The following is a 24,247-nucleotide window of genomic DNA, read 5'->3' as shown; positions in this document are numbered from 1 at the left end:
AGAGTGCAGCATAACTTCTATACTTTACAGTGATAAATGGGGTGAACTGAGGACATACCTCATTAACAGTGTCTACTTTGTCATATTAAATCAGGCCATTGTTCTAATGCATGATGAGAACTAAGTCACTTACTTGGCAGCCTTCATGTTTTTGAGGAGAAGCTTCCCAAGTATTCGTGAATCTCTCGTTATTTTTAAATTTTTCAAAAATAATTTTAAAAAGTCATGACAAGGAAAGAAGTAGTAAGTAGCAAATAATTTCCAAAACACATAGTTCTGATTGTTGGTATCTGAGCTTCTAAATTAGCCACGAGTGACGTTAGTGGGGATAATAGCTGTTTATAGCATTAAATATATGGATTCTAGCTCTCCATACCGATTTGCCAGTTAACTTTGTATGCGTGCTTACAAACACTGCGAATACAACTTTCAAAGAATTTTATGGAACTAAAATTCCTAATTCTTATCACAACCTAAATCTCTCTCTGTCCTAACTTTGCCTTTTAAGGCATTCTGACCAGACTTAAAACAGATAAAAGCATATGAGAAACTTCCAATGACTCTTACAACTGGTTTTGCATTTCATTAAAAATAATCAAAATTCAAAATATCACAGCAATCTGTAGTCTCTAAGTACTGCCTAGCTAAGGTATGCTCTTTTTTAGCACAGAAGTGAGAGCAACAAAGTACTTCTACACCTGTGGCCTTTGTCCTTTTGCATCAAGAATTAAAGAAGGAATTAAAGAGTTAATAAAAAGAGTTAATAAAAAAATTAAATTTAAAGAATTAAAACACTTCCCTTCCTACTTGAAAAGTCTGCTCCCCGCCTCGCATGCATGAACATGCTGGTATTATCACATATTGCTCAGGACATTAAGGTGGTTTCCGGCATTTACCGGCGGGGTATGTACATACATCCTGTATGTAAGCGTAATTCCAGAGAAAGCTTTGGGCAAAAGCAAAGACTTAAGGAACACAAATCTTATAAAGAAAGCTTTTAGAAATAATGCCAATTTTAGCACCACACCATTTTGTAGTACTATGAACTTCAAACCAGGCTATTGAAAAAAGAAAAAAAAAAGGCTCCCAGCAGCTGTGTAAATGATGACTGATTGAGAATGGGTTAGTAGATCATCTGATGTTTTCTACTTAATGAAGCATCTTACTGGTGTTGACAGTTCCTACTGAGTGAAAATGACATAATATAATTTTACCAGCAGGATGGTGTTTAGTTAAGTTATGCTGTAGGAATGCACAAAATGGTAAAAGAAACAGATGGCGAGAAGGCAGGGTTTACCCTCATGCAAGTGAAGAGGAGCTAGCCTTCTTGTAAATTGGTTCCTTCCCAAACAGCAAAAAGACCAACCACCCAAATGGACTGACAGCCTTTTCTCACAGCCTTGCTTCTCCCCTTGAGGTGAGACAAAGCATGATTACATCAGGAAACTGTTGAAAGCAGTATGAAAGCAACCTGCAGACTTTGGACCCTAGTATATTTTGGAACATCATCTACAAGGGGCTCTCAGCACAGCTCAGTCTCTTTAGATGCTGAAGCAAGAAATGAAGGAGTCAACAGCAGTCATCAGCCCCTGGATCCCAGCTCACCTGCACTGTCTGCATTCCTGAGAGTGGACCTTGCAATGCACAAGCTTCCCTACCCCAACAACTACTGAAGGCCAACACCTGCTACAGCCCAACAGGAAATAATACCCCAAATGGATTAAAAAAGAATTCCTACACCTTGTAGAAATGGGGTGAATATTCCTAATACAAGGTGGGAATACTCCAAAGCAGTTATGACAAGTCAGCTAAAATTTACATCCTCTCTAAATATCAGGACACAAAGAGATCTGAAGGCAAATCAGGAGTGCATCAGAGCTATGTTGGATGTGCGGGGAAGCATACTGCACTGCAGCTATTTTCTCCCCAGGAGTGCTGGGAAGTAAAACAAAAGTTTGGATATTTCTGGATTTTCTTAAAATATTTTGCCAGACTATCTGTACAGGTTCTCTGAGTGAACAGCATGCAAAAATTACTCTAATTTATTTTCCACTGGTATCTCAAGCATAGGAATAAAGAAAACAAAAAGCATCCCCAGTGTACAGCAAGTAAAACCCAGCTTTTGCTAAAACACAAATCGTGGTGGCTATTCTGGAAAAAACCCCAACAACCGTGTTTATGGACATACACAGATGTCTAGTGCTTGAACTGAAGAGCACGTCAAAGTACAGCTCTTGCACTGAATTTGACCACAGGACACGTGCAAAGTGACACAGCATGCTAAAAAATGCTGCAAGCATTGTAATTTGTTTTCTTAGAAAAGCTGAGCTCCGATGAAGCATGTGTTTTTCAGTGAGGTCATGCTTTTCACCTAATTTCCAGTGGGGATCACTAGGGTACAAAAGAAGGTCAAGTGAGTTGCCCAAGGTTACCCAGTGAGTCACTGGCTCTCACAGGATCAGGATTCACAAAGCTCCTGAATGGCTCAACATTCCTTGGTCTAATCACTAGCCCATACCTTCTGCATGAGCCTCTCAGTCTCTCCTTTGCTAAACAAAGATCGCATGCAGTAACTCTTTTAAAATAAAACTGTTTCTTTCTGCATGTACTGTTTTTCTAACTTGTGAGAGTACCTGACTCCTCGTTAAGAACTGCATACTGATATCACTCAGAAATCCTCTTGAAGTCAGGGGAATTTTGCATAAAAAATGATGGACCTAAGCAATAATGATTAATAAAGTTGTTTTTTTATAAAACAGAAGTGTTTTGAAACACACAAGCTTACAAAAAATAGGCATAGAATATAAAACTGGCTACTCCTCTTTCTTCATACTTGAACTTTCCTTCCAATTTTCTTTTCTTTGACTACTATCCATCACTTATGAAAGAAAAAGGAAAAAAAAAATATCACTCTCTCTTCTCAATCTCCAGCCCAGAGGCTGTTTTTAATATTTCTGGCTTAAAAGAGTTCTTCAGTCTGAATGAAACAATAGTCTGAAGTGCAGCTTCTTTTCAGAAGCAGACATAAAAAAAAGCCACAATCAGACATTCATACACCAGTCCTGCAGACTTTACACAAAACAAACTTCTGCTGAAACGGCTTGTTGTAACAGACTTCTGTGGGAGATCACAGATACATCAACCCCCGTCAGACAGACAATTTGCAGGCAAGATTCTGTCCAGGCAATGTGGACTAGGCAATCAGAAACCACTATGTCTACATAGACTCAAATAATCATTAAAAAGATGTGGTCTTGGAGGTCCACGCTACATCTGCTGTGCTAATTAATGGGGCATGTAGAAGATAAATATTAATTTTAATGAAAAAGTGGGAGATGGTGACACCCATTTCACATCTGTCCAACTCAGAGGAACTTGCAAAGAACAGAGTTCATGGCAGCTCATGGTAAATGAACGAACTCTGGGAGGATAGAGCAAGAATGAAAAATTGCATTGCCTGCTGCCTGTTTATTGGGTAATTCTGCCTTCCTCTCTGTACCGCAAGTACTTTCCACACAAAAACTACATGATCGTATCGGTAGTATTTACCTGCCAAGGTGGAAAAGTAATCCCTACTTTCCCCTGCGATCTAGAAAACTGGGGGTTCAGGCACACACAGCTGAAGTGGACTTCTTTTAGAATCATAGAATCATGGAATCATTTAGGTTGGAAAAGACCTTAAAGATCATTGAGTCCAACTGTAAACCTAACATTGCCAAGTCCACCACTAAACCATGTCCCTAAAATAATTTTTGATAACGATTGTTCTGAAACAAAGGCAAAACACAATTTCATTCTCAATTCCCTTATGGTTGCAGAGATATTGATATTTCACTCTATGTATTTGGCTTTGTTATGATGTTTCAGGATCCATAGCAGTTTTTCAAAGTATAGCGCTTGTTTAATCTAATTCTTCACGAGGTTACATGTACACAAAGATCAGCACAACTCCAGAAAACTTCTGAAAACTCAGGCTGTGTCTGAGTCACTTCCTGAATTCTCTGGTTGAGAATTCAGCCCTCCATCTCCTCACTGCTCTGTCAGAATCACTTCATGTTAAGAAGGCAAAGATGCCCAGTATACTCAAAAGTACGTGGTACATAAAGAAAAGCTCAAGCATATTCAGAAACTGAGGATTCAATTTTTCTACATCATATCAATTTCCCACCTCCATCCCTCCACTCTTCCATACTAACTGTCTCGGCTTTAATAAAAAAGGTTTGTTTTAAGCACCATCTGTGCTGCAGGTGGAACAATTACATATTACTCATAACATTATAAATTAATAAAAATATTGTTGGGCAAGCCAAGAATTTTTACCCAAAATTTTAACCAGCAACCTTTTGTACAGCTGACGTTTGCTTTTTGAAGCATCAGTTAAATTTTCTGCCCCACTCTTCACCTCTTGTGAAGGCTTAGCTTTGACTGCCCATCTTTTCTCTTAACCAAAGGGAATTACGTTCAAGAGGGCTTAATTTAAGAGCTTTTGCAAGCGGAAGTTTAGATAGAACTTTGAAAAAGGTTCAAAGAGAAGGAATCAAGCAATTTTGCTAATGTATGTCATCAGAGAAGACGTGGATGAGTGTACTGTCTCTCTCTCTTTTTTGTTGTTTTAAGAAAGCAAATCTGCCTAATTGTGATTACCTGGATATTTGCCTAAACTTTGTCATGAGGGAAACATAATATGAAAGTCAGACAACGTTCACCATTTTTTCATGTGCCTATGAGATTCTGTGCCCTTGGCAATGTATCCCCCTTTAAATGAAAGGCTACAAGAGATTTGTACCTGTCAAGTCTGAAGCTTGTCTTTATCTGCTTTATCTTGACAGCCTTGAAATCAAAGGGCTACATGTTCAGCAGTGGAAAAGAAAAGATGACTATTAGTTACCTTTGAGTATATACAAAACGAATATGTGGTAAAATATGGAATGAGAGTATTTTTTTACTCTTCTATGGACATCAAAAGCAAGACTGCCGTTTAAATATCATACACACTGCTCTTGGTTTCATTTTTTTCTGAAGAAGGGTCAGAATCATACAGTTTGCTATACAGGTTACACAGGTTAGACCTGGTAGACATGGCCTTCTTTCTACAGAGGTCTACAATTCAAATACAGGCTCAGGCTCTGAATAAATACTTTAAATCCACTCAGAATTCAGCAAAATTGTATTTTGATGTATTTCAGTGAACCACCTGAGTAGGGACCCCAGGAGTGGTACCTTACTTCTAAAACGGCTGCTTTACATAAAATTATGCTCTCTAATAAAGCATTACACTTTGCTGACAGCCCATGTGATATTTTTGTCCTCAGTGGTGGCAGATGCCACTGAATGACGGCATGCTGAAAAAGATTCGGTATTAAACACGCTATTTTCTAGTTTTGTTTTCTGTACAGTTCCTTGATTTCAGGTGTTACACAGTATAGCTGTGGAAGAAGTTCTGATAACTTCATATAACCATAGAAAATGAGGCTGAGAGGAGACCTTGAAAAGCCATCTTGTGCATCCCTCTGCCCTAGGGTAGGATCAGCATCCCCTAAGCCACAGCTGTTTTAGCAAGCCAGGTCCTGCGAACCTCCAGTAATGGAGATTTCGCAGCCTCCCCAAGCAATTCATTCCTGCCCTTAACTGTCCTTCTGGTTAGATGATCTTGGCTAATGCTTAAAGTAAATCTCCCTTGCTGCAATATAAGGCCATTACCCCTTGTGCTGTCCCAGGTGGACATGGAGAATGATTTATAATGTAAATTTTTGCAATGATTTTTTAATATATTTGAAGACTGCTTTTATGCCCCACTTTGGCCTTCCCTTCTCTAAAGTCACATGTAAAAGATAAAAGAAAACTAATGAACAGAGTTTTAATTAGTTCCATGTAGCAATTTTAAAGCTATATTCTAAAAATAAAATACTTGGAAAGAACATCAGTAAACCATATTACTCAGGAGGATAGAAAGAGTAATAGCATGCCAGCATGGCTGCATAACAGAGAACTAAGAACTTTGCAAAAGGTCAAATGAACATTACCACTGAGCAAAAAGGCAGTGTGTTCTCTGCACCTCCTCTTAAAAAAAAGAAAAGTTCTTCAAGATTGATGGAAAGAATAGAGATACATATAATTTAAGTTATTAGACCCATGTAACTCTCACTGAACTAAACTGGAGCTTTGACTGCTTAAAGACTGCAGGAAGGATGCTTTTGTATTTAAGGACTAGATCAAAACTCAAGAGACAAGTTTAATCCTTGGCTTTCCCTGAGACTTCCTTTGTGATTTGGGGAAATTACCTATTGATAAAACGAGTAGTACCTCCACTTATTTCCTCTTGAACTCTTCTCATTTTGTTTTTGTAGATGACAAACCCTTTAGGATGGTGGGCTGCCTGTACTGAAGCATGCGGGACTCCAGCATAGGAGGAGCCAAAGACAGCAGAAACTTCTGACCATGACTGCATCACAAAATGTAACAGCAGGCTACTAACCAAGGAATTGTCATGTACTGGATATATCCCATTGCAAGAGATTTTAAACGTAACCTCAAATTGATTGACTCTGCTGGTGATGTTGGATCATGCTTATCTTCATGGGATGCACAGGTTGGCTTATAATTCAACACTGTAAAAGCAACAAATCTCCAACCCAAAAGTACAGAGTAAGAATCTAGTTATTTTTGTTTCCTGATGGTTATTTTAATAAAGATATATGGAGAAGCAATATGTTAGTGCTGACCTATGAAAAACATTAAATAAACGTTGAGATTATGAGCAATCATAGGTTCTTCAATGCTTTTCTCCAGATATCTCTGTGAAGCAGTGCATGAAGTAAGGAAACATCATTTTTTTACCAACAGTAGGCTGATAATAACAAAGACTTAGATAATGTCTACATACTGTGCCTAAACTAGCTCAGATATCCCTGCAAAGCTATGGAGGCATAGCTGAAGGAGTTGCTTAAAGTCAAAAAAGACACCCATATGCCACAACATGGAGCTGAACTGATGATTTCAGGCAAGAATCCAGCAGGCTATTTTTATGACAGCAAAGCTACTGCTATCCAAACTGATAGCAACATTTCCCTGCTAGAAAATAACCATATATGGATTTACCATTAGCGGCTGGATATCTTGACAGGCTATGATTTAAAAATAACATTTATGCTATTAGCACTGCTTCCCTTTATTCTGAGGAGAAACTGGATTATCACATTCAGATTTAAAAGGATTCCTCCTGTTTTTTTGTTGCTTTATCCTAATTTTCTGCATTTGACATTGGAGACAAATGACTCCTGATTTTCCTGCATACAAGTAGGACAAGATCCAGGTCCTACCTCATCAATCTTTACATATGGATCTCCACTTCTTATTGTCAGCTCATCAGTTGTACTAAGAATTTGGTTGCATCTATTTCTTTCTGTGCTCTCGTTTACAGCTCTTTGGAGATTTTGCCTGTTATTGCTGCTCATTCATACCCTCCCCCTCAAAAACCACTGGTCAAAATCCATCTATTTTATCTGAAAGAAATAAAATAAACATCTAAGACATAATGTAGTAGAAACCCTGGCAACAGAAGTGACAGGCTTTATTCTGTAGCAGGCTGCTTTTTAGCTTCCTATGCACATATCCAACCTGAGCCCCTGGGTCGTGCATTGTCCTGTTTGGTTGAGCTGCAGTTCCATTTACTTTGGTTGCCTTCCAGAGAAAGAATCTGATCCTCAAAAATGCTCTTGGATCCTTCAGAGAGGAAACAAGAGCATTCATATCCCCTTGGAAGTCAAAGTGAGGACACAGCCATTCTCCAGATCAAGTCCATGTTAATGATGCTGCATCTGCTACCCATGCACATGCAGCAGGGTTATTTTAAAAAACTGCAGATGGTGACTCTGATTCACTTAGTGGCTCACCTTGCTCTTCCTACTGACAGAAAGGAGCATCTTAGGCTTAGAGCCCTTAGCATCCCCTCTGTCTTGCAGGACATCTCCTCTGTTGCCAGGTGAATTCCGCCAAATAACCAAGCCGCTGTAAAATTAAAGCTATACCCTACCCACAGGACAGGGGGAACTTTAAGACTTCTGAATTGTAGGAAGAAATCTGGTCTCCAAATAAAATAAAGCAAGGTTTTCCCCAAAGTGCTTAACTAAAGGGTACCCATGCCACACTTTTATTTTTCATCCTTTTTTGACCTTTAATTTAATGTAAGTACTCAAGCAATTTTAGCTGTGTTTTCTTCTCAACTTTTCCCACTTCAGGCCACACACACAAAGATCATTCTGTGACTTGACACCCCTCCTTTCCTAAAATCTTATGGCGAGGAGAAAAAAAAGGGATGTTATTTTAAACAACCTCAAACTAGAGGTTTTTTTGTCCATTAGGGTACTTATTTATTCATTTCAATTCATGCCTTTTTTACATTGAAAATTATAGCTTTTACAGATTCCTGTAAACGTCTAGGTATGAAAATGGCTCTTTTTCAAAAATGTGCTTCTAGATCACTAAAAATAATTCACTTTTGTTTACATTTTCTTTGTGTGGAATTTAAGGTAATAATATCTATATTTACTGTTCATCCCTATCTTTACTAATCTATGTTCTTCCATTTTTAACCTATCTAAACATGTATTTATTGCTGATAAATGGTAGTCAAGACACATTACTTACCTCTTCACACACTAGATATATTAACACTGGCATCACAAGAAGCTCCCTCATCCAACCTCACCAATGCCCACTAACCTTCAGCAGTAAGCATCACTTCTGGATGCAAGAAGAGACAAACAGACCCTCTAGCAGACTGGCCTTTGAGTGACAGGCTAAGTTTGCCAATCTATCTGCTTGAACCATTTCTAGACTAGGTTCGTGATGGATCATTAGCTTCACAGCATCCAGGTTTGATGCCACTAAATTCATCTGATGTAAAGTTGTATTTGATGTATTGCTGTACTTATTTCCAAATGCTCTGAATTAGTGATTTCAGAGGGCTTTTTCTTTTATAATTATATTCTTGTTTATTAAAATAAAATTTCTGTTTTGGGGACTCATTCTGCCACAACATTTTATGTTTCCATGCAACACGATTCCTCTCCAGCCACTACTGATTTCATTTATTTGTAGCACCATAAGAGCAGTAGGGTTAGGTTCACTAATCATTGAAGGGTCAGGTCACTGACATGCCAGCAGCTTTTTCATACTTGGTGACCTCTGGCTGCTGAGCCAGATGTATATATAAGGCACACAACTCTTGGGCTGTACCTGCTAGCTACTTGAAAATTGAACTACTGCAACGATACTCCCAAAGCAAACTTTACTTTGGTTTGGCATGAGATACAAGGCAATTCAGCAATTGGCTCTCTCTGAATGTTCCCCTTTCCTTGTTATTGCCTTCCAAGAATGTTAAGGGAAAAAAAAAAAAAAGCACGTTCTCCACTTTTAAATTGCTGTTCACTCACCAAAGTGAATAGCCCTCATATCGAATGTATTTCCAGTGAACACAGCTCACAAAACATTAGTAAATTAAAAACAATCAAGATCGCAGCAGTCTCTCTGAAGGAATATATCATGACAGACGTAATCTCCCAGAATATGGACTTTTTTCTGTCACTAATTCTACCTTAAATCCTTAAATCTTAAAAAGAGTACATGTAAGGGTCCTACATTAAATTGCTGTCCACTGAGGCGGAAACTGAAACACAGTTAGTGGGTTTTTTGATCAAACCTTTATCACCTAAATACTATTTCACTTATTTCAGGATTCACATTAGTAAAATATTTTACCATAAAGGTGGAATTTCCATATACTTAGAAAAAGATCAGAATTCTGTTTTTTTCCACAAAAGCCTTCCTCTGCAGGTAATACATTCTCCCAAGAAAAAGTTTTGTAAAAGTAGAGCATGCAAGTAGTTCAAAAAGGTGAGTTATTTTCCACTGTGTATGCACTAAATGCATATGAATTACAATAGATGGGCCAAATGCTTTCTCAGGAGGGACACATATTAACATCTTTGGACAGTAGCAGTAGCCTTTGAATTTTCACTTCAACTACTTCTTAGAAACGACATTGTCAGAAAGGAAACACCTACTGTGCGCCTTCACTTGCCTTCTGATCCCTTATTAGTTAACCCTGAAGTGCGTATGTATACAGCCTTAATCCCCAAGTGAGTATCTGGACCAGGGGAAATCTGGAATTAATTGCAAAGTATTTTGGTTACTAATGCAGCTGTTACAAGTGTTTGATTTGGCAAGGGAACAGAAAAGGCACTGCATACCAATTTCGTGAGCCACTGTAAAAGCTGCATGGAGGCCGTCATCTTCAATCACTGCACAGCTGCGCTCAGGAGAGCATATGGTCCCAACGTCTGCCATTCCCAGAGTATCACATGAATGATGCCCACATAAATCCTGCCCAGGAAGGAAAGAAAAAAAAAATCATTAAAATAAATTTTTACACCCATAGGTAACAACAGGTTAAAGTCACCAGCCCTTTACAAACAGGAGAACCTGCATAAAAACATCAGTATAAGTTTCCATCTAAAGATGACAATGCAGTTTAAAAGCACAATGGCCCAATTCCACCCTGGTAAAGTCAGTGGGAGTATTTTCATTGACTTTAACAGGAGTTGGATATGTTCTGTAATTAATTATTTTTCAATTTGTATTTCTGCAATGCATAGAGGCTCAAACTTGCATTGAGTTAGGTACTCAAAACACATGCTGTAGAAGCATTTCTTCACTGACAACAAAAACAGAATACTGTCTTTATTTACAGGTGAACCAAGGCACAGAGAGAAAGCTTCAGATTCCTGATCAGTCCTTGAACCAGAGATCACCTTCCTTTTCCAAAGGCAAGTCTTATACTTGCTCTTAAAGAAATGAGATTGTTATATATTAAACCTCATGTCACATCTGTCAAGTAGTACAATGATGTATTACCCAATATACCAAGTATTTAAGCAATTCTCAGAGGTTGCTTAAAAAGTCAGTGATATGACAGAGTGTAAAATCCCTTGATTCCTAGTCTTACTAGTGCAACAACTTGACCATGTTTCCTACTTGTAGATATGGGGTGTCTCCAAAAACCATGCAGGTATCGTTAGGTTTTTTCTTTCCATTCCAGAATGATAATGATAATGATAATGATGATAATGATGAAGGCAGCTTTGGTCAGACATAGTGTTTTAATCATCAGCAGTAACTTTTCAGTGCTTCTGCTGAAGTAGAGGGAAGAATACTAGTCTGAATGTGCATATATATGATCTTGTGGTTGAGAAGGAAAAGTAGGTACCATGCTATTTGGAACACTTCAACATTTCATTGTGGTTGAATGAAATTGTCATTTGCAAGGCATGACAGTATTATCAAATGTTATTATCAAAATGATCAAAGAGTACCTTTTTTCCTTTCATTTTCAAGACTTTTCTTCCCTTCAGATCCCCTTTTATAATGACTTTCTTTTATGAAGCCTTTCATAATTAATCCATCTGAATAACATATCCCATATGAAGCTTCAGGTCAACAATGTTCATTGATTATGATAGTTTCAAATTTAGGCAAACTTGAAAATGCACAGGATTCAAATCCCACTGAAGTCAAAGAAAAACACACGGAGTTCACAGATAATGTGACAGAGCATCTCTTTACAAAAAAAAGTGAATTTTTTTTCCCCAAGATGAAATAAAGAAATTTTCAAGCTGAAATTACATAGCAATATTACATATATGGAGCAAGAATTTCGGGATCAGTTCTGGTTTCCAGGTGTCTGCGAACTCTTTTTGGTGAGCTCACTCTTGGTGCTACTTAATGTCAGGATTTAAATGCCGCAGTACCAATGAATAAAACAGCCTCACAAGAAGAGAAGGAATAAAGTTCAGAAGTATTTTGATTCCCAGATTTTCACAGGTATAATCCATGGTTTAAGAAAAACTTCTGTTCTGTAGTAATGCAGATAATATACAGACAATTTTCTATCTAACCCCACTGGCTCCCACCCTTGACATCCAATTAGTTCTCCCGACTTTGCTTCTGGCTCTGCATGGCTTACAAGAAGGTACAGAATAAGGATGTTCATTTTCAAGTACTTTAAAAGAAATGAATTTTTTTTCCAGTTGTATTTAGGCAAATAAACTTTACATCATTTTCAGCATCTCTGGACCAATGTTGGAAGAGGCCCTAAGTGAGGTCATGTTATTATAGCATCAAACAACATCTGGGGCAGATTCAACGAGGAAGATACACTCCTTAAACACCTATTACTTTTGCTTGGGTTCATATCCATTCAGACCTTTATGTATCTCACCCTTTCAGTCTAAGGGTACATTTTACATAAACTCTATGTAAATGTAACTGTAAGTGGTTTACCTACAGCAGCATGAGTAAGAAAACTCAGAAAAAATGCATGTGCGTAGTACCAATAAAAATACCTTTTCTTGGTGATATAATCAGTCTAAATAAATGATCGTAAGCTGTGTAGGAAGTAAGATACCTTTATACTAGTGCAATTTGAACTGAATCCACACGAGCAGTTGAACTGAAATTCTTACACAAGTACCAAAAAGCACATAAATCAGACAGAAAGCAGCTTACTGGAGGAGGTCTAAATTACTCTCAGGTTGACAGTGCCAGTAGTAGTATGAAATGCATTAATTCAGGCCTTGTTGCTGCATGCAGATTCTGTGTCGTTTGGTCTTTTCTTGTATTTGGTTGTCATTATTACGTAGATACTTACATCAGTACTGCTCCCAGTGTGGGCACAATTATATCAGCACACACATGTTTTATGGCAGTGCATGATTTATTTCCATTTGCATACAAGAGGAAGCTACGCCAGTGATATGGCTATGAAGCTATACCAGCGGATGCAACCAGACCTCGCAATGATTCTCCAGACTTGATGACGCAAGCATAGTTAAAAGAATACAATCTTCCTAAGCAGGCAACCTCATAAACTTCCTTAGAGTTACTTCTGATGGGATGCATCGAGTATGGAAAATTACGACAGGGATGTTAACTGTAAGCAGGTCTTCTGACTCTTGGCTGGTTAGTAATGCCACCCTCAAAATTTTGAAAGCTATGCATGGGACTGCATTACACAACCTTCATTAGACATCAAAAAAATAGCTACGTACATATGCAAGCACTAATGGACATAGCAATGTTTGGTTATCTTTCATATGTTACGTGTTACTGACATTGCACCACAGTGCACGCCCGGGTTTTCCTCAGAAATCCAGTCACTTCATCAAACTGCTGTTCCTCTACTTCCTTCATTTCCCTGAGTATGACACATACCCACACATCTCAGCACCCCGCTAGTAACTATCAAGGCAGTGCTCATTTGCATGACAGTTGTCTAGACAAAACAAAGCAGGCTTTATGCTTTCTTTATGAAATACCTTAACTTCGGGTCAGATAAAATGAATTTCTTGAAGGGCTGTATTACTTCAAGGTTGCTCCTAGGAAATCCCACAGCAGAAAACAGAAAATTGCTTTTCTGTAAAATTACCAAGCTCCTCCAACACCCCACGGACAGCTGGAAAACAGCTGTCCTCAGATGGTGTGGGACCAACCGTCCCTGTAAAGAAGAGAGGAGAGCGACCGCACTGTGGTCAGACGGCGGTGGACAGTGATGCAGCAAAGCCCCATTCCCTTCAGCCAGCTCCACGACCACATCCGCGCTGCCTCCCCAGTCTGCGCAAGGCGATGTGGGGAGCCCTGCAGCCACCTACCAAATCCCAGCTGGGCAGCGGTGGAGCAGGCTTGTAAAGGATCTTGGAAACAAGGACAGGAAATATTTTCTGGCGTTAGCTTCTTTGTACGAAGCTGTTATTGGGGAGGGATGTCTACAGGTTGCCGATCTGCTGCTAGAGCAGGGCATGCGTTGGCTACGCTTTGAAGAGAGAGCATGTGCTGAGCCTTCTGGTTTCCTTGCAGAGTTCAGTCCTCATGACTGCATGAGGATGCTTTTTTTAAGCTGCTGACATTGTCAATTCAGCAGATTACTTGAAGACTCAGCTCCATTATGTTCTCAACTCACAGTCTCATTTATTCTTTATTCTCTTGCCTCTGCATGATTTGAACTTTAATATATTTCTATTCATAGCATTACATAGTATATACTATATACATAATTGAAGCCTATCAAGTGGCATCTCTGAGACAAATATTCTGAAAAGTTTGCTATCAGGTCAACTCACCATTCCCTAGCTACATGGACCTTCCCAACAGCATGATTTTGAGTGACGTTACTGAACATCATGCCTGTTTACACTTCCACTGATTTAAGTATTTATGGCAAAATTTCTTTTGACTTAAACCTCCTGTAGCAGTACTGGCCATGGATTATTTGTTACCAGCATCAACAGCCATATTTTTAGGTTTCCTGGGCAGTCTTGGAAAGCAGTCTCAGACTTCTATGAAGTAAAGTTTCTGGGAATACATTAAAAGTTTTTATTTCCCTTGAAAATCATCTTTTTTTGTTAAAAAACAGGCCCTGATGGAATGATGCAATCTAAAAAATCTGCATGGGTCTCCTCAACTTTTCATACTCCCACTAAAGCACTAAGAAAGCGGGGACTCACATGATACTTAAAATCACTTTCCAGTGATTATTTCGCTCTGGTGTGTGGCTTCTATTTAAAAAGTTAATAGCTTACTCAGATCTGTATACTCATGTAATTGCCTCCAAATAGCAACAGAAGCTTTGAAGGCTAAGTGTTTCTTGATATTTCTAAAGAAGGAATGCAGAGTCTGGCCCTTGATCTGCATTACAGTAGTTTCAAAATAGAAGAACGAATAAGAAATTCATTTGCTACACAGGAGGCAATAGATGTTAAGCCTTTGGCTTTGGCAAAGGAATGACTTCGGAAAACTGAGCTGTACATCATAAGACTAGTAGTTAATTAGACAGCTTATTAAAGGCCAAGTTTTCTTGGCATTCATAAGTACATCAAGAGCAGCTGGCTGTTTGCCACGTATACGTGGCATTGTTGTGAATGAAGATAACTGTCGCGGCTCCCTGCTGGAGCAGTTAACTTATTTTACCTGAAATTCTTTGATTTGTGCAGTAGGCTTAAAAACAACAATAAACTGTTTAGTGAAACCTGATATTAGGCCAGACCCCGTGGACTGATTCCAAAACAGCATTTAAGCACCAGCGCAGACAGTTTGGTGGAATGTAAGGGCAGAAGAACAAAATTGGCTCACACGTCCTCTGGTCTCTGAGTTACATACCCTTCATAGGGCTTGCAGTTTGTGACCTTATGGGCTCCAAAGTGCCACAGTTTTACAGTCCTAGGCAGCTTAGCACTTAGTTTATACTAAAGCTTGATTGGGGTTGAGATGCTTAATGTTTCTCCATCTTTGCCCCTAAGGGAAGCTAAGCCTACAGACGTTCTCAGATCACACGTACGAGAAACCAACAGGAATAGGTTTTCTATCAGGCTCAGCTGCACATCACCTTTTTAAAGTACAGCCAACAGCTTTTACATCTCTGTGTGTTTATTCGCTTGCTTTTCTGGTTTCTTTACAATGGCTCATCAGTTAAAGCCTTTGCCCAATAAGAAGGTGATCCTGCTTCAAATTCCTTTCAGGGATGAGGATACTTAGAAGCACGTTTCTCAGTAGAGTTCCCTATGGTCTGTGCCAGACTATGGTCTACAATGAAGGTCTGCCTGTATCCTTGCACGCAGGCAGTTGTGGCTCCTCCTGTTGCAGCCCACGTGCCAAAGGTTTCCCGAGCCCAGGCTGCAGTTAGTGCTTACGGCACTTGATGAAGAGACCTAATTCTTGGTCTCTATTCCTCAGCCTGCTTCCATATTTTACACTGAACAGTCCTTTAGTAAATTACAGAAACAGTCTTCTCGCCGTGCTTTGGGAACCCAGCCTGCCTTGCTCTAAGCGGTGTGCTCCAGTCAGTGGCTTCAGGTCACGACTTCTCTCCTTCTCACCATATGAATCTTAAATTACTTGCTAAACAGTGACATAGCTTTGGTCAGAGGGGTGGAAAGTTTCCTTAACACCTGGAACAGCTTACAACATACCGGTTAAGGACCTCTCCTGGGAGGCGGGCGATACAGACCTAAAATCCCTCAAGCAGAGGAAGGAATTAAATATGACTTTCCGACTTCCTGCAGCAGCGTTCCCACTGCAGCCCTGTGAAGGGAAGGCAGGGTCAGGTGCGATCTGGGACCCACACATCCACCTTCCCGCACCCCACTCTGCAAAGTGGGTGAAAGTTTATTAATGTCACAGCAACGCCGAACGGCACACGTGGAGAAAAGTAAGGTTGACGCAAGCAGTGAATATTACGGGTACCACCCCAAGAGCACATGATGTCTGGAAGTCAAAAAGAGCACAAGACATAAGACAAAAGACCACAAAAGGTATTAAAAATAAGGGCTAACTGGTGAACAAAGTAATTAGAGAATTGTCTACTTTACCCCTCAACTGATACTACGACACTTAAAAAGAGACTTTACAAGCCAAAACGGTGGAAGGCTGCCCTGGAGGAAGACTGCTGTGAAAAGTCCTCTTCCTGAGACACTGGTGGGTCTCGCTCATGGGGATGTCCAGGTTAGGGCACCAGGGAGAGGGCCTTGCCATTGCTCTGAAGCGAGGAAGGACCCCCATCAGACTCACTGGGTTACTGCTTTGTCCTCCCATGGCTGTAATTTGAGAGAAAAGACTAAAGCCTGGTTATCTTTCTGGGAAAACAGGAGTGGTGATACCTGCCATACTGACCAAAACAAAAGTCACATATTTTACCCCAGTAGTTTAACTTAAAAATTGAGGTCATCTTCCTTTCAGGTTAATATGCTAAATTCAGGACTGAGTTTTGGGCATTTGAATCTCAAATGTACAGAGCTGTCTCTCTGAATTCTAGGTAAGGTGAAATGCAAGAAAACCCAATGCATGGGTGATGTCCTGTTGGGCTAACTTTAGCACAGCATGCTACATTTGTTGGCTTCAGAAACCACCTCCTCACCAGACTGGATATTTAGGCATGTTCTTATTCTCCCCTTATATGGTATGAGGACCATAGGAGCTCATTATCCCAGGACACTCTGCAACAAACTATTAGAAACAGAGCCTAAACTGGATTAAGCTTTTATACTCTGAACGTACATATTAACAAAACTTCTTTCTTTCCTAAAGCACGTAAAGAAAAGCAGCATTATGCAAACCCAAGATTATTTAAAAAATATTGAAAAAACGCACATAAAGCTTTTGAATTCTGCATGAGGAGGGGAAGGCAAAGTTTCAGTCATGAAACTGGTGATAGGTGAACAAGGGAAATGTCTGATTTAACTTGCCTAACGCATAGCTCCTCTATGGGGAAACCACGCCATATCTGTAGATTAGCATGAATCACGCTACTACTCCTGCACAAATTATGTCCCACTTTATTTTCCCCAGGGACATTATCTAAATGTATTAGATTTGCAACAAAATTGGTGAAAACACTACAAAACTGGCAGACACATCACATTATAATTTCTTCAAAATAATAATAATAATACTAATCAACATTGGTGAAATATACTCTATTGACCATTGGTAGAGTGACCTTTTTTACTAATATGGGATAATAATTGTGTGAAGATGGTAATACAGAAAAGAAAAAAAGAAGGAACTAAAGCCAAAGAAAGCATGTGCTCCATGCAATGACATTATCGTATACAGAGCTAAGATAATCCAAAGCTTGCTGTTAAATTTCAACTGCACTGTCAGATTGACAGTTAACTAAATCACACACACAAGATCCATATAATTACTGTGTGGAAAAAGGCAGGACAGTGGCCTTTGGCTCTAATATGCACTTTTTGTTAGAGCCAGGCATGATGGTACTATCATGGATGATGCTAACAAGCACTTAGGAAAGTATTTTTTCTTTCTCTTGTTGCTTGTATCTACTGTGAGAAGCATCTGTTTTAATTTTCACATGATTCAGAATTGGGGGGAAAGGAAAGGAAGAGAACTGGATTTTGTCCAAATGCATTCAATAGTTCACTTGAAATTTAACTAAGGGTCACTAATGAAATAGATTGGATGAATACTAGAGGGTAATTGCAGAGCAGGCTAGACCTTGGAAAAGAACAGCCTGAGTTCAAGTGCAGTTTGCAAGTCACATCTGATATGTTTTTCTACTGTGACGCATAATCTGGCAAGTATTTTGTTGCACCCATGAAAACCTGAAGACTGAAGATAACCTGTTTCCAGCTTCCAAAAACTGTTCACAATAAAAAAGTCTGAAATTCTAAATTTGCTGTTGACTTCACTCCTTCCCACCATACAGCCACTTCTCTACTGCTGCATGGGGCAGAGGACTCACCTGGACACCAAATAATGGAATCCTTGCATCACCATATTCCATGAAGGATGCCTGCAGCCCAAAAATTTACAGTTGCTGTCAAGGACTCAACCACAAAGTAGTCGAACAGCAGGGGACCCATGTATTCTCTAAGGTTGTTAAGGCCAAACCGTCTTAATGAGAGCTCTCGTGGGATTTATTAGAAAATGATCACCTTTTGGTACTGACAAGTCAGACCTCTGTCAGGCTTGATACTGGCCATCATGGGTCAAAATGAGAGATTGAGACCACTGGGAAAATATACTTATTAGATGTTGGGAATTTAAATAATCACTGTGGAACCCAACTAAGGTTCTGCAATATTTAGTGGTAGATAATTTCTGTGTCACCAAAGGTTTTCACAATCTCCTACATAGGTGATAATAATGATCAGACACATTACTGTAGTTTTCCTTGCAATTACAGAGTAAAGGTAGGGTTCAGTGCAGCTAATGGATAGTTACATGGTCCTTGCCACCACTGATAAGCAATACAGAGCCTTAAAACAGCTTTAACATGCTGTCTGTATCACCCAAAACAGAACTCATGTTCATATTTATTTACTATGCTCTGCAGCATGATTGCCTTAAAGCCCTTATCAAATTAAATACAGATCATGACCGAAAGTGAGTGGATGTTTTAATCCAGAATCAGTAAATCTCCTTCTAAAAATCTTTTTGCATAGGAAGTACTTGCTAATATGAATGACGATGATGATCATAATTTGAACCGCCAGTACTAATTTTATAGTAAGGGAGAGCTGCCAGCACACTCTTAGTCCATCAGTGGTTAGTAATTTATCTTCAAACAAGTAATGACAACATTAGAGGAGGAAGCAATGGTGCTGAATTCTGATGGGATTCTTCCTTTATAAGGAACTCAAGTAAAGCTTGAGTTTTCAGAGAGCCTCTTTTGGTGTCAAAAATAACATCCAAGTAAATGTCGCTCCAGAACGAAGATAATTATTATATTAGAGACTTGTATGGCATCAGGCATGCATAATTTAGATTCTAACTACACATAAACAGTTACATACGGCTGAGGACATGCATTCAGCTGACAAATGATTTGCAAATATTATTCTGTTGACGCAGAGACACAAAGTTCAAGGTGGCCTCAGTTAGTAAACAAAGATGGAAAATGTACCTCACACATTTACCCCATGCCTAAAAAACAAGCCATTTAGAAGACATCTGGATGTTCAAAAATTAGCATGACGGTATTCAGAGCCCATCAAAACATGCAGCCATGGCTTGGCGTCTAGTAGCTAAGCAACGTACTTCATACATTCAAAACACAGTTGTAAAAGTTGGATCCTCCTGCCAATTGCTGCCACTCTCATTGAAAAGCTAAACTGGAAAAAATCTCTCTTTAGTTCAAAGTGGGGCTGTTTTCTCCAGGAAACATCTCTACTGCTTTTTCATCCTTTAACCCTTTTTGTGTTTACATTCCAAGAGGAGTAAATAGATTCATGTTGACATTTCAAGTGTAAGCATATAAAAATCGTGTGGACTCACACACAGTCCCTGCAAAGAACATCATTAACACATGTAGCAAGAAACTACAGTCTTGTTCCTATTGAGTCAAATACTGAAATGTAATGCCAAACAATGTGCGTGTGCACACAGCAAATCATTAAAGCAGATTAAGTTATACTGAACTGCACTGAGGAGCTAATCCCATAGTTAAATGTGTTGAAATGTAAACCAAGAAAACGGAACCCTGTGCTTTTTTCTTGCAAAGCATTTACATCCCTAAGTAACAGTGCAAGCAATATTTGCATCTTAAGAGTGGAAGGAAACCACAGGAACTGTGACATTTTGTTTAGTTTAGGTACTACTTACATCCAAAAGAAGTAACTCTATGCATGGAAGATGCACTGCTCAGGAGTCTTTGGAAGTTGATTACTGATTAGCAGCAGCACACTCTTATTCTGGCAGGAGGTCATCCATGCAAAGAATTACAGATAAGAATCTGTGAAGCAAGTGCACTTTAAATTCACATCCTATCTCAATCCAAATTAACTTAATAATTGATGTTAAGATTCACAGTCTGCCACCCTAAGAGTTTCTGAATTGTAATAAATCCCAGGGAAATACATGGCAATACTGGCAGAGAAAAAACACTCTTTAGTGAAAAGTGATGGATTCTGGCCCAGGCTTAATTAATAAGCCATTAGAAAGGATGTTTATAGCAAAAAGCAAGAGCATTCTGACCCAGCCTAGGTAACCTGCTTTCATTCAGATTATAATGATAAAAAAATGAAAGCTTGCAAATTGGACCGATGGGCTTTAAACTGCAAAAAAAGGCTCCTGCTGTACAAGTGATGCCTGACTGACATAAAACCTAATGTTTCAACTATTTACAGCTATAAAAGCAAGCCAGGCGCTTTTTTTCCCCCTTCTGGAGCAACTCCTTCCACAAACCATCCAAAGCATCCTTTTTGGCAGGCTTCTATGATGTAGAAAAGCAGGAGAACTCAAATGAACGGAAAGTCATGCAGTTATTTTTTTCGTACTTGGGGAAGGGAAAAAAAGAAAACACCAAACCCAAGCCGCTGAAGGGATATTCTTACAGAACTTCATTGCATAAACTCGGCCACATGTCTACTACAGCAATGTCCCTTAATGACCTCTGGCAATGCAACTAATTAACAACCAGGCAAGGAGCAAGGCACAGCTCTGCATTGGTAACACCGTCTGGATCTGACCCACAGTTGATCAGGACACCCATTTTTCACTTGGGGAACGAGAAAGAGACTGCATCCCCTTACCACCAGCCCAACTCACTCAACATTTGCAGCTCTGTTTACCTGCGGTTTGCATTTACGTCCTACCCTTGAACCACAAGTGCTGCTGGCTTCCAGTGTGGTGGAGCTATTCTTGCTGGAAATAGCATCTCAACGCGCTCCACAAGGAAGTCGCGTGTACTTTTAAGGTGTTCTCCACCATTTCCACTAGCAGGTTTGTCTGGGGACTAATTTAGGCTGGGAAGTGCTATCAGCCCTTTTTTGCCTGAACCACCTCCCCAGAAAGAGAGGGGCTGTGCGTGAAACATCTCACTGGGAAAGATGGAACAGCGTCATCTCTCAAGCAGAGCTAAGTTAGGTGGCCCCAGCTGAGTCCCCCGATCAGGCGAATTACCACCTCTCCACCCTGGCAGGGGTCCCAGCGCGGTACTGGCACGAATGACTGTGTCCCCACCGTGGGGATGACCTCGCGGGGGAGGGGGCACACGCAAAGGGGTTTTCAACCCCTCTTCCAGCCCCAGCAGCTGCGCGCGTGCGTGCCGGTCCCTGAGACGCAGCGCAGCCCAACGGAGAGGCCGGAGACGTGAGCGGGGAGGCGACCGCCAGGCAAAGCGGGGCAAGGTGGCTGGAGGGCGGCGGGGCCGGCCTCGCCGCAGCCCAGCCACCCCGCCGCGCATCGTTCGAGGGACACGAAGTCGCCGTCGGTCGGGGTGATGCCTACCTCGCGGGTGAAGAGGATGGCGGCGTCGTAGTGCTCGTCGTGGTCGTCGTCGAGGCGGTTGTGCTGGTGCTGCCACTTGCAGAAGTTCTTGAGGGTGGTGGCGGCGTTCCTGTTGACCTCCAGCCCCTTCTCCTTCTCCCCCAGGGCCACCACCTTCACCACGGCCAGCCGCACGTGGTTCTCCAGGCTGGCGTGGGCGTAGAGCCGGGAGGCGATGGAGGCCAAGGTGAGCAGGTAGTGCTGCAGCCCCTTCCCGTACTTGCGCACCATGGAGGCGTCGGCCACCAGCAGCAGCTCCACCTGCCGGGCCCGGGAGACGGAGCGACGCCGCCGCCGCCGCCGGCCGTCCCCGGCCGCCGCCCCGGCCGGGTCGCGGGTCTCGCAGCTGGCGCGGGCCGGCACCGTCTCGAAGCTGAAGCGGTCCCTGCGGAAGAGGTGCGGGGCGCGGGCCGGGCCCTCCCCGTAGATCCGCGGGCCGGCCGCCTCCCCGCCGCGCCGCGCCGGCCTGACGGTGTAGCGGGAGCGGCCCACGGCGAAGAAGCCGTCGAGGCCGCCGCAGAGGTTGAAGACGGCCAGGGAGCGCGGGCTGCCGTCCACCGTGCCGCGGTAGTAGCAGCGCGGCGGCCCGCCGGCCCGCGGCGCCCGCGCCCCCACCGCCTCGTCGCGCTCCAGGTCGAGGAGGAAGCGCTGGCCGCCGGCGTAGAGGACGTAGCCCGCCTTGCCGCCCCCCGCGTAGGTCGGGTCGAGGCGCCGCACGACGCCGCTGGCCGCGCGGGGCGGCGGGGGGCGGCGGGGCGGCCCGGGGGGAGGGCCGGGCCGGGGCCGGGGCCGGGGCCGGGGCGGCGGCGGGGCGGCGGCGGCGGGGGGCGGCGGCGGCGGCGCTCCGGCGGCGGCAGGTGCCGGCGGCTGGGCCAGAGCGAGGTGCAGCTCGGCGGCCAGCAGCAGGGAGAGCAGCCTGAGGAGCATGCTTGCCTCGCCGTCAGGAGCGGCCACAGGGGTGGTGATAATTAATAGTAGTAATAATAACAACAGCGAGAGCTGGGGAGGGGGGTGGGAAGAGCCGGTCGGCGGAGTGCAGCGACGTAGTGAAGGGAAGGAGAGAAGGGGGAAGGAGGGGGACAAAACCAAAAAAAAAAAGAAAAACAAAGAAAAAGAAAGTTCTCCCTCCCAAACTCGAGTCAAGTGTGAGTGGGAGAGAAAAAAATGTCAACAACAGCCGCTCGCGTGTGAACTTTGTGTTTCTCTGCAGGGAAGAGCCGGGAGCACATGGAAGGAGAGAGAGGCAAAAAAATCCCAAATCACTGCTGCTGGGGAGGCAAGGGGGGGAGAGAGAAAAAGGAGGAGAGGAGGCTCGGACCCTGCAAGTAGAGAAGTTTGAGCACTTCCCACACCTCTTCCACTTCTCTGCTGTAGTCACCGGATCATCACCACCAGCAGCAGCAGCAGCAGCAGCAGCAGCAGCAACAGCAGGGGCAGGGGGCAGGTCTGCTGCGACTCGGCACTTTCTCGGGCTCCGGTGGGCTCCCTTTCCTTCTTTTGCCCCCTTTTGTTTTGAAGAGAAGGAGGAGAAGGGGAGAGAAGAAATTCAGGCACCAAAACCCGCCTCGATCGTCTCCGGTGAGATGGTTAAAAAGGAAAAAAAAAAAAAAGCCCAAGAAGCGGAAAACGTCCCGGATTTTTGTCAAAGCCCCCTCCCTGTATCTTTTCTGTTGTTGTTGTTGTTATCCCCAGTCTGTCGATGTGAACAAGAGGAGAAGGGAGAGAAATGTGAAGATGAGAGGAGGTGGAACAATGAATTTATAGCGGAATGCCATCCTGCAATGGCAATTTCAACAATTCGTCACTGCAGGCTGCCTCTTAAAGGGAGAGCTTCAAAACCACCACTCCCACACTTCCTTCTCATTTAATCAGACAGAGGGAGAAACTTGAGGGGTGGGGGAAAGGGGGGGGGGCGGCTGCGGGGGGAGGAGAAAAGGAGGGAGAGGGAGCGGGAGAGAGGAAGGCAGGAGAGGGGAAGAGCGGGAGGAAGCCGGGGAGGGGAGAGAGGCCGGGAGAAACAATGTTTGTGTGTGAAAAACGCAAGATTTCCCTCGCATCGCTTAAAGACACAGAGTCGCCCGGGGTTGGAGATGTCACCGCTGGCCGGGGACGGCGAAGCTGCGCTTACCTCACGTCCTGCCCGCTTCCCCCTCTCTGCCGCCTGCCGCCGCCGCTCATTTCGCCCCGTTCGGCGGGGGAGGCAGGTTTACGCCGGGCTCTCCGAGGGGAGGGAAGCGGCCGGGGCTTTTCCGAGAGCGCCGGTGCTGCGCAGCGCCTGTGGGGCGGGCGGGGGGGCTGCGCCGGGCGGGGGGGCGCGCCCCCGCCGCGTCCCGGCTCGTCCCCTGCCCCTGCCCCTCTAGACTCGGGCCGGCGGCAGCACCAAACTTCCTCCCTTTGTCTGGGCGGCCGC

The 24,247-nt window shown here is 42.6% G+C and overlaps 1 protein-coding gene across 1 annotated transcript in view; it reads right to left on the bottom strand.

The window, feature by feature from the left end:
* ADAMTS5 (ADAM metallopeptidase with thrombospondin type 1 motif 5) overlaps positions 1–23,624 on the bottom strand; it is a 47,743-nt gene extending 24,119 nt beyond the window's left edge. Inside the window, exons 1-2 of the mRNA XM_075033878.1 lie at positions 21,799–23,624; positions 10,251–10,383 (exon numbers count right to left, since the gene is read on the bottom strand). Of these exons, the coding sequence (XP_074889979.1) occupies positions 10,251–10,383; positions 21,799–22,764 (1,099 nt within the window). The 5' untranslated portion in view covers positions 22,765–23,624. The remainder of the gene's footprint in view (positions 1–10,250; positions 10,384–21,798) is intronic.
* Between the last annotated feature and the right edge of the window lie 623 nt (positions 23,625–24,247).

This window comes from Buteo buteo, chromosome 8 (genome assembly GCF_964188355.1).
Source record: "Buteo buteo chromosome 8, bButBut1.hap1.1, whole genome shotgun sequence".
In the NCBI taxonomy this organism is placed as follows: domain Eukaryota; kingdom Metazoa; phylum Chordata; class Aves; order Accipitriformes; family Accipitridae; genus Buteo; species Buteo buteo.
Note: the sequence above shows the minus strand (reverse complement) of the source record. Positions and strands in the feature narration are given on the sequence as shown.